Source organism: Neurospora tetrasperma, assembly GCF_000213175.1.
Source record: "Neurospora tetrasperma FGSC 2508 unplaced genomic scaffold NEUTE1scaffold_1, whole genome shotgun sequence".
Classification (NCBI taxonomy): Eukaryota; Fungi; Ascomycota; class Sordariomycetes; order Sordariales; family Sordariaceae; genus Neurospora; species Neurospora tetrasperma.
In genome coordinates, this window is record NW_009799099.1 from 631673 (window position 1) to 647851 (window position 16179).

The 16179-nt window shown below is 52.3% G+C and overlaps 5 protein-coding genes across 5 annotated transcripts; 2 read left to right on the forward strand and 3 right to left on the reverse strand.

Moving 5' to 3' along the window:
* Positions 1 to 308: 308 nt before the first annotated feature.
* NEUTE1DRAFT_75063 (uncharacterized protein) lies at positions 309 to 1475 on the reverse strand (the record flags this gene model as incomplete). The annotated part of the gene is made up of 2 exons (XM_009849261.1): positions 309 to 1254; positions 1348 to 1475. The coding sequence occupies 2 exons, from the start codon at positions 1429 to 1431 to the stop codon at positions 391 to 393; spliced, it is 948 nt and encodes a 315-aa protein (XP_009847563.1).
* Positions 1476 to 1893: 418 nt separating this feature from the next.
* Positions 1894 to 3316, forward strand: NEUTE1DRAFT_75066 (uncharacterized protein; the record flags this gene model as incomplete). Its single annotated transcript, XM_009849262.1, has 3 exons — positions 1894 to 1953; positions 2146 to 2183; positions 2263 to 3316. 3 exons carry the CDS (start codon positions 1951 to 1953, stop codon positions 3125 to 3127), a joined length of 906 nt encoding a protein of 301 aa, XP_009847564.1.
* Positions 3317 to 8089: 4773 nt separating this feature from the next.
* Positions 8090 to 9198, reverse strand: NEUTE1DRAFT_106885 (uncharacterized protein; the record flags this gene model as incomplete). Its single annotated transcript, XM_009849263.1, has 3 exons — positions 8090 to 8305; positions 8370 to 8881; positions 9090 to 9198. The coding sequence occupies 3 exons, from the start codon at positions 9196 to 9198 to the stop codon at positions 8090 to 8092; spliced, it is 837 nt and encodes a 278-aa protein (XP_009847565.1).
* A 348-nt stretch (positions 9199 to 9546) lies between these two features.
* NEUTE1DRAFT_56383 (uncharacterized protein) lies at positions 9547 to 13728 on the forward strand (the record flags this gene model as incomplete). Its single annotated transcript, XM_009848916.1, has 2 exons — positions 9547 to 9634; positions 9823 to 13728. 2 exons carry the CDS (start codon positions 9547 to 9549, stop codon positions 13467 to 13469), a joined length of 3735 nt encoding a protein of 1244 aa, XP_009847218.1.
* Positions 13729 to 13856: 128 nt separating this feature from the next.
* Positions 13857 to 15790, reverse strand: NEUTE1DRAFT_143697 (uncharacterized protein; the record flags this gene model as incomplete). The annotated part of the gene is made up of 3 exons (XM_009849264.1): positions 13857 to 15488; positions 15548 to 15602; positions 15657 to 15790. The coding sequence occupies 3 exons, from the start codon at positions 15788 to 15790 to the stop codon at positions 13929 to 13931; spliced, it is 1749 nt and encodes a 582-aa protein (XP_009847566.1).
* Positions 15791 to 16179: the final 389 nt, after the last annotated feature.

The window sequence follows — 16179 nt, forward strand, 5'->3', positions numbered from 1 at the left end:
ATCGTTTTGGGCATTTGTGGGTTTTGGAGGTTGTGGTGATGAGATGCGCGACAAAGGTCGATGTGGACTCGTTGGATAAGTAGTAAATATACATATGTATCTTACAAATTTCATCTCGAAAAGGCATGGTTTCCGTACATACGAAGTGCCAGGAGGTACCTATCTCTAGTGAGAATGACAGGACCGTGTCTGGACTGAACCAAGGAACTTATTGATGGCCCTAACAACGGTCTAACACGTTCTTTGCAGTGATCATGAATGTACACACACCGACTACATCAGTAGAGTGTCCAGGACTTCACACATAAATCATGAAAATAGCCAGAGATTCTTGTTCATTTCATCATCCAAACTCATATACCCAACACCCCATGTAAATCATCAACATTATCACAACTTCGCCTTCGCCTCCTTCGCAGCACTAAAGTCCGGCTTCACCGCAATCCTCGGGTGATCCCCAGCCAGCTTCAACCCCGTCACGCTCTCCAGCTCATCAACCGCCTCAAACGCCTTTCCCAACCCAACCTTGATAGTCCTAAACCCAGCCTTCCTCGCCGCCTTCAGATTCTCCCCAATATCATCCAGAAACACAAAATCCTCCGGCCTCACCCCTTCTCCCCAACCACCCCTCTTCCCCCTTTCAGAGTCAGCATTTGCCCTTGCAAACTGGTCCACCTTTTCCAGCGCCAACTGATAGATCCTCGGATCCGGCTTCCTTAACCCCACATGCGCCGACGAAATGAAAACATCAAACAGCTGTCGCAACGGATCGCTGAAGAAGTCCTCCTCCGCCCACTTGTGCCCCTCGGGCCAGATCACGGTGTTACTCAGCGCCGCGACGACGAAGCGTCCATCTTCCTTGAGTTTTTGGAGGGCGGGAAACATCCATGGATCCGGAGCTCTCGCGTGCTCCATCATGTCGTGGAATAGCCACTCACCGTCGATCTGGGGGATGGGCGGGATCGATAGTAGTTCATCAGAGCCAGAAGAAGAAGAAGATGATGATGAGGAGGGGTTGTGATCCTTTTTGGCTTGTTGGTGGTGGTGGGACCGGTAGAAGGATTCCCAGAGGGATTGGCTGTGCAGGTCCCGGTTGAAGCCGGCGAAGAAGGCAGCGTCCATGGGGATGGAACCGGTTTCGAGACGGTGCCAGAACCCAGCAGGGGCGGAGCGCGAGATGGAGTGGTTGATCCAGCCTGGGGGGATGGAGTGGCGGAGTTCGTAGTTGAGGATGGCTTGGAAGGGGGAGATGACCTGGGTTTGTGTTAGTTGGTTGGTTATGTTGGTGTTGTTTAGTGACGGGTGGGTGTATATGTGTATAAAAGTGACGTGGTGATGTTGACTTACACAGACGCCGCCAATGTCAAAGAGGATGACTTTGGGCTTGGGAGACCCGGAGGACCTCTTCCCTTTGAGGACGGTTGGCGCCATGCTGTCGATGGCTTCTAGAATGTATTCAGGGGGAAACTCTTCAGGAAGCATCACACGATAATGTCATGGGACTTTGGGAGTATAAGGATGGTTGGATTCATCTATCAACAACATTGGATCTCCGCACATTGGCACCAGGAAGTGATTAGTGAAGTGAATGGTACACTAGACCTCGGTTCGGGACAGTGATTGCCAGAGGTCGACGGCTACTGAAGCCCGAGACAATGCCACTGGTAGAGCCCACAATTGCCTGCCGCTTGCATGGTAGGTACTCTTGGCGCTCGTCGCCCACCGTGGCGCCACGGCAATGGAAGCATGGGTGAATTGGTCGTCGCCAACCTGAGTTGACAACCCAGCGGTCAGCCGACCAATCAGGCGCGCTCTTGCTCTTAGGGTTGTGGGGATTGTAGTGCGAAATTCCTGCCCACCAAAGTTTGTTCGCGATCTCGAAATTTCCCTTCTGACAACCCAGCCCGTCTCAAGACCGTTTGTTGAGTGCACCCAGCAAAAGTAGTCAAAATGGTAAGTTGACGACCTACGGCGTGCGTCGCGGTCGTTCAGCAATGAGCGACCAGCGGCTACGTTCAAATCACACACCATTCCCAGAGGGAAACTTGGGGAAAATTGAGGAGAAAGAGAGTCAACGCAAGATGCTTCGGAGAGGAGGAAATATTCTGAAGCGATAATTGCTGACTCGGGGATTTTGATTGTCAGGCCTTCCACAAGCTTGTCAAGAACAGCGCGTACTACAGGTAAGCAGGTGTCCTTTTTTGAAAATCCGAGAAAATCAATAGGAACTCGGGGTCCGCTAACACTCAATCCGCCAAACAGTCGCTTCCAGACCAAGTACAAGCGCAGAAGAGAGGGCAAGACCGACTACTATGCCCGCAAGCGCCTCATCACCCAGGCCAAGAACAAGTACAATGCTCCCAAGTACCGCCTGGTTGTCCGCTTCACCAACCGCGACATCATCCTCCAGATTGTGAGCTCCGAGATCACCGGCGACAAGGTCTTCGCCGCCGCCTACTCCCACGAGCTCAAGGCCTACGGCATTGAGCACGGTCTCACCAACTGGGCTGCTGCCTACGCCACCGGTCTCCTCCTCGCCCGCCGTGTCCTCAAGAAGCTCGGCCTCGACGAGACCTTCAAGGGTGTTGAGGAGGCTGACGGTGAGTACAAGCTCACCGAGGCCGCCGAGACTGACGATGGCGAGCGCCGCCCCTTCAAGGCCTTCCTTGATGTCGGTCTTGCCCGCACCTCTACCGGTGCCCGTGTCTTCGGTGCCATGAAGGGTGCCTCCGACGGCGGTATCTTCATCCCCCACTCCGAGAACCGTTTCCCCGGTTTCGACATGGAGTCCGAGGAGCTCGATGCCGAGACCCTCAAGAAGTACATCTTCGGCGGTCACGTCGCTGAGTACATGGAGACCCTCGCCGACGACGATGAGGAGCGCTACAAGTCCCAGTTCAACCGCTACATTGAGGACGACCTTGAGGCTGATGGCCTTGAGGACCTCTACGCTGAGGCCCACGCCGCCATCCGCGAGGACCCCTTCAAGAAGGCCGAGTCCGAGGCTCCCCAGAAGACCAAGGAGGAGTGGAAGGCCGAGTCCCTCAAGTACAAGAAGTCCAAGCTCACCCGCGAGCAGCGCGCTGCTGGTGTCCAGGAGCGCATTGCCGCTCTCCGCTCGGAGTAAATTGGAAGTTGTTATGGACTTTGCTAGGGGTTGAACAACCTTTTGGGAGGAAACAGGTTCTGTTCATTCGATGCGCATGGGTGCGAAATCATCTGGGTCATGGGGATGACATGGTCTCTCAAAAGGGTTCATTTAAAAGCCAATCAACTTTCTTCTGTCTTGAGCAAAAAGCATTACCCGGCGTTTCGTTCATGTGATACCTCAATCGTAATCTGATCTTCCTTTTTCATATGAGACTCGACGCTGTCCATCTTTTCTTGTGATTGATTACCTTTCCAAAATCGCCAAAACCGGTGCAGAGCGGCGGCAAATTCTCGTGAAACACGATTCATGTAAGCCATCCATCCTCTCTCACTTCCACCGCCAAGCAATGTCATTTGCTTGGGGATGAAGATCAACTTTACGAATCTCACGAGTCATTGACCCCTCACGGTTCATGGTAGGCTGCTACTGTGTACTACATGTATACTATAATTCGATACAGGTTTCGTCGTCTGTTAGTCCGAGACCTTCTAGCCAACTTGTCCCGGCGTTTTAACAAACAATTCAAGTTGATGAGTGTTCTTATCGATGACGGGATTAAGATGAGTAGAGGTTTAAGTCTGTCTAATTGGACAAACTGGACAAACTCTGTTTTTGCCTCCCCCTTCCCTCCCCATTTGTAACTTTTTCATATTTTTCAAGTTCCATTGATCGCGGCATTCAAGATGGATGGATGGGGTTTGGTTTGGTTTGGCATGTGTCTTACTACTCGGAGGGGGTAGGTACTACAAACCGGTATCGTTCAAAACACACAAAACACAACCCGCGAAATACCGAGACGAGACAGATGCGGGGGATCAGCGGCTAGCTAGCTTGTATTCTACTAGGTTTCAGAACTCGAACTTTTTTTTTTTTTTTTCTCATGGTGAAAAAGCATGCCGGCCCAAACACATACAATGCCGGATAATGCCGGCTTTCATGATGGGGATGGAGATGGGGATGGATGGATGGAAATGACAGGACTGTGACACTGACTTGATGCGAGTGGGACTTGGAAGGTTGAGACTTTGATGGTGTGATAGCTCGAACAGGAGGGTAGGTAGACATACACTACAGACAGATGGGCAGACAAAGGTAAAGGTAATCTCAGCGACGACGGGGAATTCCCTGCCTTCTTTACCTTTCCGTGCCTGTTGGTGAAATGGTGAGAGGTGTGGTGAAGGTGTGTAGTATGGTGAAGGTGACCGACCAGTGATGTGACAAAGGTGAACGATCACCTTGCGGGTTGTCTGTTACTGGGTGAACCTTGAAACTTTAAAACGGTCAGCTGGTCATGTGGTGTGGTTGAGGTTGTGGTTGCCCGTGGTGTAGTGTATGATCTTGATCTCGGAATTGAAGACCAGGTAAGTAAGTAAGGGCGTTGATCAACCATGCACACATGCTTCTTTCATGCTTCTTCTTTACACCTTTAACCCTGCTTTATTGATGCCTGCGTTAAAAGAGGTATTTACCTACCTAAACTTCAATTAACATGAAGAGATCATATGGTGTTCTCACCTGGATTTGGAGATAGACGAGCAATGTGAAAGCATGAGGGAACAACGGTAGAAGGTTACAGTACAGGGAAAAAAAAGGGTACAGTTCGACTGCATCAACAAAGTCCAGTTATGTTTTCATTTCCCAAAGATCTCATGAAAATCAGAGCTAGGCTCAGCTGGATGGATGGCTGCCCGCCGCTGCCTGAAATGATGAGATGAGATGAGACAGTCACTACACTACACTACACTAATCACTAGACAACAATAGTGTTGAAGATCTGATCTGATGACAACTGATGATGGTTTATATTCAGTTGAGTAGTAGCGTCTTCACATCATCAGGAATATTCCAGAGTTCTGGCTGATAAATCATCTTCTATCTGTCTGTCTCTCGGTCAAGCGCTTACACTTGGTAGTTGAGAAGCCAGAAACTAGCTAGGTAGTTAGTTTGCTGGGCAGCGTTTGCGAAAATCTCCCCAATTGTAAAGGGCCGGAGTTAATTATAATGAATGTCTCCAAACGGCGTCGTCTATCGGAGTATACAACGAACTTGATAAGTGTGTACATATGTGCCCTGTGCTGGCTTGGCTGCGGGGGATGGATTTCATAAAGGTTCAATGTTTCGTGCCTGTCTATAGTGTGTAATATGGATGGAAGTGAGTCTGCTCAATTCGAGATTTGAGAACTCATGCGATGGTACTACAATGTAGCGTAGCGTAGCGTTAACGATGCGTCATGAGGTCATACATACACTACTGCCGACAGATTGATTTTAGAGAGAAATCATCAGTAAACGTTGTGAATGCTAGACTTTAGTGGCGGGACGAAGCGCATCTCGGTACGGTCCCCAAGTCCTAGCGGTATAGCCAAGAAGAAGTTGAGATTTGATATTTTGCCCCCCCTATCGGACATGTGTCTCCGATGTGTGCTCGAATTGTTCGAGGAAAAGACAATGACGAACTATACTAGTGTAGTGTAGACCAGATGTCTGAAGTATGTCTGGCTTCCAGAGAATGTAGGGCCGGGTCTAGGCCTCGAAGATTGCCATGTCGCCATTGACGGGTACACTAGTTGGGAACGAGGGAGAAAGTCGTTGTTGTTGCTGCTGTTGGATATTCACGTGGTTCATGCTTGCGATTTCGGAGTGTTGGTGGGTTTACAAAATTCCAGCTATTTGCTCTTGTCCTTGGCATCGATCTTTTTAGGCGTGTCTGGACCTTGATAAGTTGCCCCTGAGATGCCTGTTAAACTCCCCGAGGGTATTGCAGCATCTGGGAAAGTGGGAGAGGTGTTTGCCAATTCAGGAACCACCACGATGAAGAAACCATTGACGAGAAGTATTGTACAGACGAGCACATCATGTCAGAGATTTGATGAAGTCACTGGTCATCTTACCAGGGGGAAACTTGTGCTTTCGTAGGAGAAGGTGACGGGCTGTCGTCGTTCATCTTATTTTTTATTTTATTTTTGGTTTTGGTGATGTCGCAGAGATTGGGCCGAGCCGGAGGTTTCGCCCGTCAACATCTCAATTCCCCCAGGGTATAAGAAGATAAGAGAAGGACCCCTAAAAATCTGTTCCCTACACTACAATGTAGATGGGATCTTGTGGGATGCCGGGCCGGGAGAGCCAGGAGACAAGCAAGTGCTTGGAGAAGTTGTGATGAACCCGTCATGCTCCCACTCGCTCCCATCCATTGTTCTCCCTAAAATTACTGGCATGGTGGTGGTGGTGTATGGCACTGTAGCACTGTAGACAAATGTCGACATCAGAGCTCGCGTGATAGGGCAAGACAAGGACATGGCATCGGTTCAGTTCGGTTCGGTTACAGAAACACAGCGAAGGATTTCGGTCTCACGAGATGGATGGACACGATTGAGATGTGGCAGTTTCCACAAAAAGGAAGAAACAGAACTCCGTACTCGGCAAGACGTTCCTTGGCTCATCTTTGGTGTCCTTTCTCTCGGTGCAGTGCTGGTGCACAACTTTTTATGCAGTGTAATCTAAACTGATTGGTCCTGGAGATGGGTGGTGCCGTGGTGCTACCCGAAGTTATGGTTTTTGGGGTGATGGAAAAAGCCAACGAACTGGAGAAAGAAGTGAGTGGTTGATCTCTCTCTGCGTCTCCATGCGCCCATTCCCATCTTGGAGGCGTCTCCGATGATAGGGGCGAGGGCTCGCGAAGGGTGGTCCGTGAGACGGCTCCGGTGGAAAAGTGTATTTCGAATCAATGACGGGCAGAGGAAGAGAAGTGAGTTGATGCCAAGACCAAAGCAAATTCAATGGTTGCAGTGGCCGCCTTGTAAACTGGTCGGTCGGCCAAGCACGTTGGCGGTTCCATGCCCGACGTCAACCCGCGAGAAAAGTATCAGTCGCAATCAGCGAGAGCGAAAACGAGGAAAGCGAAAAGTCGCGATGATGCTGGAACTTGGATCAATACTATGGATTTTGCCATGTACAATCAGCGACACTTGTTGCCGTCTGTCTGGCTGTTGTCGTGTCTAGCGGTTCTCCGTTGCTCCATCATTTTAATCTTTTTGATATCCATTTCAAGGGTTTGAGGTATCCAATTTGTGACGCTGGCGGCGCCGGTGCGGCTGCTGATCAAGTCGCCGACGGGGCGCAGGGACTGCATAGCGGACCTCGCACAACCTACACTAACTTGAAGATGGACCGCGGCGACACACTCTGCTGACGTGTGACATGCACTATGTACACTATAAACACTCGCTCTCTTTACTTTTTCAATTCTGCAGCGGTGTGTGTGTGTGCTCTTTGTGGGGGAGGTATGCATGTGCTGAACTTGTGTCAAAAGTTCTTTGGGCTTTCTAGCGGGGGATGGCTGGATATATCGAGAAACCTACACAGGCACAGATCAACCTGACTGGAAGGAAGTGATAAGGACTAGAAATTGGGTGGGAGAGTGCCAACCCGTCGGCATCCGGACACTGACACCTCCAATGCGAGAATTATTGAACAGGACTGCAAGGCTTTATCCACCGGCAAACGGCTTGGCAAGCGACATTTCAGTGGCCGCCAGCATTGCGCCAGCCCCAGGCATATCCGAGCCAGTCTCCATCGCGGCTTTTCAAGAGTCCATATGAGATCAATGTTCATGTCGGTCGTGGTGGGGATTTTGGTTCGGAAGGTGGCGCCTCTGGTGACTTGGAGGAGGAGGTTCTTTTGTGATGCGCCGCTTTCCCCTTTTTCTCGGTCCTTCATGCAAGCATTTGTTAGCTGTCAACCGCCATTCGCTGGCAGCATTTCCTCTTTGCGGATGTTGCGCGCTTTTACAAGGGTTTGGGGCGTGTGCTTATGTATGCATGTATGTAATATGGTAAATGTTTTCTCAACGGGATGTGGGATTTCCTGACCACGGATGTATACAGTACCACGGCTTGGCTGATCCGAGAACAGACGGTGACCACGCTTTCGCCATCGATTTCATTGTTCGGTTTCTCGATTGTACTTGTGCTCGTCCAGATGATGGTCGTCGCATACAACACTTGGCGGGAGACGACAGTAACACTGCTTCTTGCATCTGATGTGATCAGTGCATTCTTTGGTGTTACTGTAGGCTCTCATGTGCAGACAGACACCAACCTGACCTACTGTGGTTCTCCCCCATTCCATCCCCCCGTTGGCCAGTGAGGGGCCGTGCTGAAAGCCAAAAGCCAGGAACTACACTATCTGATGGACAGCTTACCGAGTTCCGAATACTTACATCATGGTTGAAAAGCCATGTTCTGTAACATTGCCCCGTAGCCCCATCTGAAGCTTCAAAAACGGTCTCCGCATCGAACGACGACTTGGTCCGTGGGCAATGCCGGGGTGGGCCAGTGGGCATCGCGGCACTACTGCCCGTGTAGAGGTACCTACGGGCTCCATGTACACTACCTACGGCTGGACGTGTGGAGAGACACTGCTGCTGCTGCTGTGGGCACTGGGCAGGGTGCTTTGTAAGGTCCCGGCGAAACCTTGTCTTCTTTTTAGTTGATGGGGAATTGCTACCCTGAGAAAGGTCCTCATGTCCATCTCTCTGCCGTGCCGTCTCGGGCTGTTCCTCTCCAAGAGAGACTCCATGCCAGTAGTTCCAGGCAGTTTCCATCCGATCTGTGCCGACACCATGGCTTCTTTCTTTCCATTGTTCTCTCTCCTTCTTCTTCTTCTTCGTGGAATAGCTTCCTCCTCCTCTATTAGAAAAGCGAGAGCTTGACCATCGCCTCAGCGGCACAACTCAAGTCAACAAAGTCACAAGCATAGGTACAGTTAGGTACACTGCTTGCCTCTACATCATATACTGTGCCTCGAGTGTGCCAAGGTACATCGGGCCCAGACATCCACATCCACACGGCATACAACCTGAACCACCACACGCAGGCGGCGGGCCTACCTAACCCGGACCAACCTAAAGATCGACCACCGCCCACCACTCACCACTCACTGGACCAGCCCGTTATACCCGTGCAGCAGCTGAACGAGCGGGCAAAAAAAACCATCGACGGATCAGTGATCAGCCCAAGCGAGACGAGACAAGACGAGACAAGCGCCATTGCGAAGAAGAAGAAAAAAAAAAAAAAAAAAGAGGACAAGGACCCTCCCGTTCGGAGACACACCCACCCCACGTTTACTGTGTACGACGCTACGTTAGTACCGCAGCAACGGGAATCAAGCCTCGAGACCATCCTCGACCAAGCACCAAGGCTTCCAAGACACGGCCTGACCACGCCGCTTCCCTGTTACAGGTCCCAAGGCCTTCCTTCTTTCTTCTACATTTATCTTTCTCGGGGCGAGTCCCCAAACCACCTGTTTCTCCAATATCTCAAGTTGACCTTGGCCCTTTATTTTTTTTTTCTCTATACTTTTGTCTACCTAATTCCATTTCACACTTCGCCCACGACATGTCGACGGTCGGCCCCGAGCCCTTCCCCAAGATGGAGCACATCCACGGTGTAGACGTCAGTTGGATGACACACGGGAATCCCAAAGGTTTGCTCTTCTATATTTTATTCACGTATATTATATAACTTGAACGACACGGTTGGGTTCCATGCCCCGGCCCACGCGGAAACACCAACCAACAAGCATCGTCACATCCTCCTGCTTACAACAACTCGGGCCCTTTGTCGCGAACCTTGGTAACAAGCCGTAACTGACACAAACTTCCCGTCTACCAGACAAGATCGGCAGGAGAGCTTCTCTCGTCAAGACATTATCCCAAAATACGCTCGACATTCCCTACTCTGCTTCTCCCGGCACTGCGACTCCAGAATTTGCCCCAGCGTCGGCGCCAGCAGCAACCAATGGCTTCAGGACAGACATGCTCAATGCGCCATCGAGCACCCAAAACATGACATCCTCCACCACAACAACATCCACCACAATCGCGAAACCGATCCCAATAGGAGGACTATCGCCCGCCGCACCGGGATTCACGAGAACTGGGTCGGACGAAGGAAGGACGCCGCCAATCGGCGTTTCCCCACAGAGAAGGAATTCGTGGTTCTCCAACATCGCATCCAAGCTCTCGTCCGCAAACGGCGCCGCGCAAAGTCCGCCTTCACCAAATCCTGCATCTCCCAAGAACGCCGAATTCTCCGTGCCCAAGGTCAATCCTGCTAAGAACGCTGTCCTTCAGCACGCGACAAAACACGAAGGCGACGGTCCCTACATCCCAGCCCCGCCTGGTCGCGCTCAAGGTGGCGTCTTCCATATTTTCCGAAGGTTATCGTCGTCGAACGGAACACTGAGCACCAACGGAATGAAGGGGCATAATCACGGCCTGGTGGAGCGAAGAATTTTGAATGTCGATCAGAACAGGGAACGATGTGACATTGACGGTCTAAACCAGGCTAAACTTCGGAGAGTTGCCTTCTGCGTCGACGTCGAGATTGCGCCCATGCCACGATACGGAGACGACGCAGCGAAAAAGTCAAATGCAAAGCCCCAGGTGGTAACCACTCATGTAGCGCCAGATGGCACCATCATGGTCACCAACAGGAAAGAGGAGAGCAGCAGGGAAGCAGAGGCAGCAGCAGCAGCCAAGGCCGCTGCCGAAACAAAGAAAAAGGAAAAGAAGAAGAAGAGCGAAGAAGAGAGGAAGGCTAGGAAAGAGAAGAAGAGGAAGCTTGCCGAGGCGAACGGTACCATTCCGATGGAAATCCACGTCGATAGCGATTCCTCCGATGACGGTGGTAGCACCGCGCCGCCGCAGCCGCAGCTGCAGCCGCAGCAGCAGCAGCAGTCCGAGTCCTCCAGTCGCCGGACGCAATCGATGCCGACTACGAACCCCGTCAGAATATACCGCCGCTGTTGTCAACTACGCGAGACGCCAATCCTCAAGAGGATTACCGAGCAGCTCATGGACCCCGCAAACATGGCACCCGAGAAGGGAGTGGTGGAAAAGCTGGACCTCAGTGGATATTGGCTGCAGCTACCCGATCTGGTAACACTCGGCGATTATCTGGCCGTAGTCCCGATCAAGGAGGTGATTTTGGACAATTGTGGTTTGAGCGATGAGGGCCTCCGTGTTATTCTCGCCGGTCTGTTGGCTGCCAGGAAGAACCCGTTCAAGCGACGAAAGCAGCAGACCGGACCGGATGGGCTAACACCACAGGGCGGCGTTGTCGAGAGACTCATTCTGAAAAATAACAAGATCGGGGCCGAGGGCTGGAAGCATATCTGCCTATTCGTTTACCTATGTCACACCCTCAAGGTTCTGGATCTCTCTCAGGTTCCTTTTCCCCAGCCGCCGCCTAGCAGCCCGACCGCTCGCACAGCGAGCGATGCGAAGAAGAATATGGATCTTTGCCAACTGTTTTCAAAATCGCTCGGAGAACGCCTTGGGGGGTCAACGCTTACTCTCTTGAGCTTGGGTGAAACTGGAATTACCACAGAGCAGCTTGGGTTGGTCGTGGACGGAGTCCTCAAGTGCGGCATCAGGAAGATTGTTCTTGCAAACAACGACATCACAGATCAGGGCCTGGCGCATGTCAAGAGGTTTTTGGCGACGCCGACTTGCGATGGTCTCGATTTGGGCGGCAATGACCTGCGGGATCATATTGACAAGCTTACGGAGGCGTTGGACCAGGAAAACTGTCCATTGTCGGCACTCAGCTTGGCTGACTGTAACTTGACACCGGCAGCTCTGTCCCAGCTGTTGCCGACGCTGGTCAAGTTACCCCAGCTACGATATATCGATCTGTCCCACAACCACGCGCTCTTCAACGCCGAGGTCAGTGCGGTTGCGGTATTGCGCAAGTATCTGCCCGCGATGCCGTCCTTGAAGAGGATACACCTCGTTGACTGCGCTCTTACCCCTGAGCAAGTCATCGCCCTTGCCGAGATTCTGCCAGAGATTCCTGGCCTTGCACATGTCAGCTTCTTGGAGAACCCACAAATCGTGGAACTGACGGATGCAAACACGGATGAGGCGAAGGAGTCCGCCTTTGCGCTGTTCGCGTCGTTACTCTCTGCCGCGAGGGTTTCACGAAGCCTCGTCGCCGTGGATATCGAGGTTCCTAATGAGCAGTCGAGCGATCTTGTCAAGGCCATGGCTAAGCAGGTCGTTGCCTACTGCCTTCGCAACATGGGTGAACACATGTCGACTGTTGGCGATTTTGCCTCTATGGCTGGCGGCCTGCCAGACTTCCCGGCTGAGCCTGAATACCCCGATGTGCTTCAGCGCTTGGTTGGTGCTGATGTCACTCAGCCCTATGATCCAGAGGATGATCTGGATATTGCGCCGGATGAGGACTACGTTATTGGTGGCACTGGTGTCGTCAAGGCCTTGGCATGCTGCTTGGATAACTGCGACGAAGAGTTTAGGATTCTATCTGGCGAGTCGGTCGGCGACGGCGAGGCCGGCCATGAGCAAACTAAGCCTCACCTCCCCGTCGGCAAGGCTAAGGAGACTTCCAAGCACCTGCTGCTCAGCGCAAGGAAGATCCGCACCAGGTTACAGCCTGCCATCCAAAAGGCCAGGGATTCGCACGAAGATACCCACGCCTATCATCGTCTCATCTTCATCGACAACACCCTCAAGGGCATCATCAAGCGTTTCGAAGACGAGTTTCCCGACACCAAGGAACTTCCTGCCTCCACCACCGCCGCCGACTCCGCCTCCTTCATCTCCTCGGGCTCCTCCTTCACCAACTACCCGTACGACGACGCCGAGAAGTTCATGGGAACTTCCATCTCCTCCATCGACCTTGCCCCATTCGCCTCCATCTGGAGCGACGACGCCGACGACGCCGAAGCCGCGCAAGCCGCCGCCTTTGGCATCAAGCCCCGTGGCCTGGTCCGGTCCAACTCCACCCTTTCTCTGTCCTCCCGCGCTCTGGCCGACGAAGAAGCCCGCGTCCTCCGTGCCGGCCACAAGTTTCGCTCGGGTTTGACGGGCATTGTCAAGCCCGAGCATTACATGCTGTTAAACTGCGGCGTGGAAATGATTGGAGCCGACCCGAACCACGCTCGTCTGCTGCACGAAATGTTTGACGAGCTCGACGACGACGAGTACACCAAGATGGTGGAAGAGCGCGGGGCCGTGGCAGTGTTTATCGAGAACAAGGAGGACGTGGTTCGCAAGCTGAGGGAGATGGACCCGGCGCATTGGGACCGGTTTGTGGAGAGCCAGGAGATGGCGAGGAAGAATGTCGAGGCTCCTGTCCAGGGCAATGCCGTGTTGGCGGATAAGTGTGAGGCGAACATGAAGAGCTTGAATGCGGCGGGGACGGGGGCGCAGGGGACGTCCGAGTTGACGATGAGGTTGAAGGGGGAGAAGGAGAAGGAGAAGGAGAAGGTTGCCTCTGAGCAGCAGAAGTGAGGTGTTTAATATGGAGTTGTTGTCAAGGTAGCGAGGTGGGGGTATTTATTTGCTTTCAGTTTAACGGCGGGTGGGTGGTGTTGGGAAGGAAGCACATGCGGGCGTTTTTGGTGCCGATTGGGGAGTTTGTGGTTTGTTGCAAATGGGAGACTTTTTGATGGTCTGGGAGGGATTTTCATTTGTTCTTATTTATGGAGGTTTTGGGCTTTTATCGAGCTCATGTCGTAGCTATCAAGCAATACCAGCATATATGTTCTACAGTACTTGACTTGTGCCTCAAAGTGACTACCCCTTAGACATTGTCAACTGAACTAGACAGACAAACCAACCAAACCCATAAAACTCCCTAAACACCATTGCCCTCGTGTTTCGGTATCATCAATCAATAAATCAGTCAATAAATCAATCAACCACCATCCGACCATTACATATTACTTAAAAACTCCATCAAAATCCTAATCAATACCCATCCTGCTCCTTCCTCCCATCACCACCCACCCCCTCCTCTTCTTCCACTTGCATCTCTCCTTGACCACCCATTCTAACCTCCTCATCCCCCCTCAACTTTGCAAAATACGCCTTGATATCCTCCGCACTAACCGCCCTCCCACTCTCAGCAAACTCTCTGAAAAACGGCTTCAACTTATCTTTGAGGTGGTTATACGCCATGACGCCCTCAATGGCTCGCACCCGATCGATATTCCGTAAGGCCGACTCGCCTCTTTCGAGAACCGATCCCGACCCCTTGCTGCTGCTTCCGCCGTGTAGAGAATGGGAGGGGGAGGTTGTTTCGGAAACGGGGGGTTCGTAGGTGTCTTCTTCTTCGAGGAGGTGGGGGTGTGGGATGAGGAGAGGGAAGCATTGGGGGCAGTGGCAGAGGAGGGAACGGAAGGAGGGGGTGGTGAAGAAGAGGGAGAAGGGGGACTTTTGGGAGGGGGAAGGTGGTGGGGGGAGGGAGGAGAGGAGGCAGGGTTTGGGGTTGGGGTTGGGGTGGGGGGTTGTGGTGGAGGAGGAGGAGTCTATGGTGGTGAGGGTTGTTGTGTTGATGGTGGTGGTGGTGGAAGAGCCGTTGGTTGTGAGGGACTCGGTTGTAGTGATGGCGGTAGTCGTTGACTGGACGGTTTCATCGGTTTTGGGCTTCTTTTCTTGGGATTCCTCGATGTCTTCGTTATCGTCGTCAGATGCTTTGCGCTTCTTGGATGAGGAATCGCCGTTGACTTCGAGTTCCGAGGTGGTACTAGTGGTTTGCTCCTCCTCCTTCTTCAGATAGACAGGCGGTAGGAATCCTTCAGTACCCGCATATCTCTTGATCCAGGGGTACGCCTCGACGCACTTGTAGCAGATGAATCCCTCAAAGTCGTCATCGGCAGGGAAGCCAGGCGGTGGAGGTGGATCGTCGTCTTCGTCTTCTTCCTCTGCCTCTTCAACAAGGGCGCCGTTCTGTTCTGTTGTCTCGTCTTCCGCGATTGTAGGTAAGGACCCATTTTCGGTCTTGATCTCCATCTTCAGCGCCGCAGACTTGGGCTTATCCTTGATGTCCATCTTCTCAAACCAATCTGGACCCAAACCCACGATGCACCCAGGATGGTACCAATCCTCTCCACAACCGCCTGTTTCTGCCGTACCTAGTCCCAGACATTGAAACATGGTCCCCTTCTGCTCAAACGGGTCATAATCGCACTCGCAGCCGCAGAACCGATTCCGGAAGTTATGGTTGTACTTGTTGTTGGCATCTGGTTCCTCCGAGTGCACGTCGCCCTTGGTGCCCGTCTCCTCATTGATGCGCAGGTTGCACGGGCTCGTGGGTGGGAAGCGTGTGGTACCGCAGTCGCAGGTAAAGTTGCGCTTGGCGAAGATCTCGACAAGAGTGTGCTCGCCGTGACACTGGACGGAGCAGGAGTAGCAGATGCCGGCCGCGTTGTAGGGCGCTTTCGGGTCGGCGGGTGGTGGGTTGCAGGTCAGACAGGAGAAGACGGCCTGGCGGAGGGGACCGAGAGGCTTGGTGCAGGTTTCGATGCTCTGGTGGGAGGTTAGGATTGACATTAAGGAAAAGGGTAGAGAAGACAAGGGATACGCACGTATGGAAGAGCTTCGCGCGCGTCGGCCTCTAGTTGCATTTGGTCGCGGATGAAGCTAGACCATGGTTAGTACTGTATCGTGTGGTAACTCCAATGTATGATAACATACTCTGCGGCAGTCTGAGAGTTTTCCGACTTCGCGGAGAAGCTCTCAGTACGAGTCTTGGTGAGCGCGACCGGTCCTGGAGCTTCATGGCCATTTGGAGTGGCCTCGACGGGCTGTTGCGCCGGTTGGGGATCCATTGGTGATGCTTTCACGGTCAATCTTGCGATAGTGGGCGTGTGTATAAAAAATGGTGAGAAGACAAAAGTCTTTAGATGGTGTCGGGTCACGCAAGATGGGTTCTGTCCGGAAGTATTCAAACAAGAAACAATTGCTGGGGCGCGAAGAGGAGGAGGAGGAGGAGGAGGAGGGGAGCGCGTTGGTGAAAGCGTGAGAGAGCGGCCCGGGGGAGAAGGACCGAGCTTGCAATGTACCCTTTGGTCTAAGGCACTATAGGTGTCCAAGCAGCACAGATTGGAATTGGGTTCAAGGAAATCTCATTGAAGGTGATTTGATCAATAATAACATCGTCCTGAAATATGTAGCACCTTATAGCTCATGCTTTGCTTCTTCTACTCGTCATTGTTCA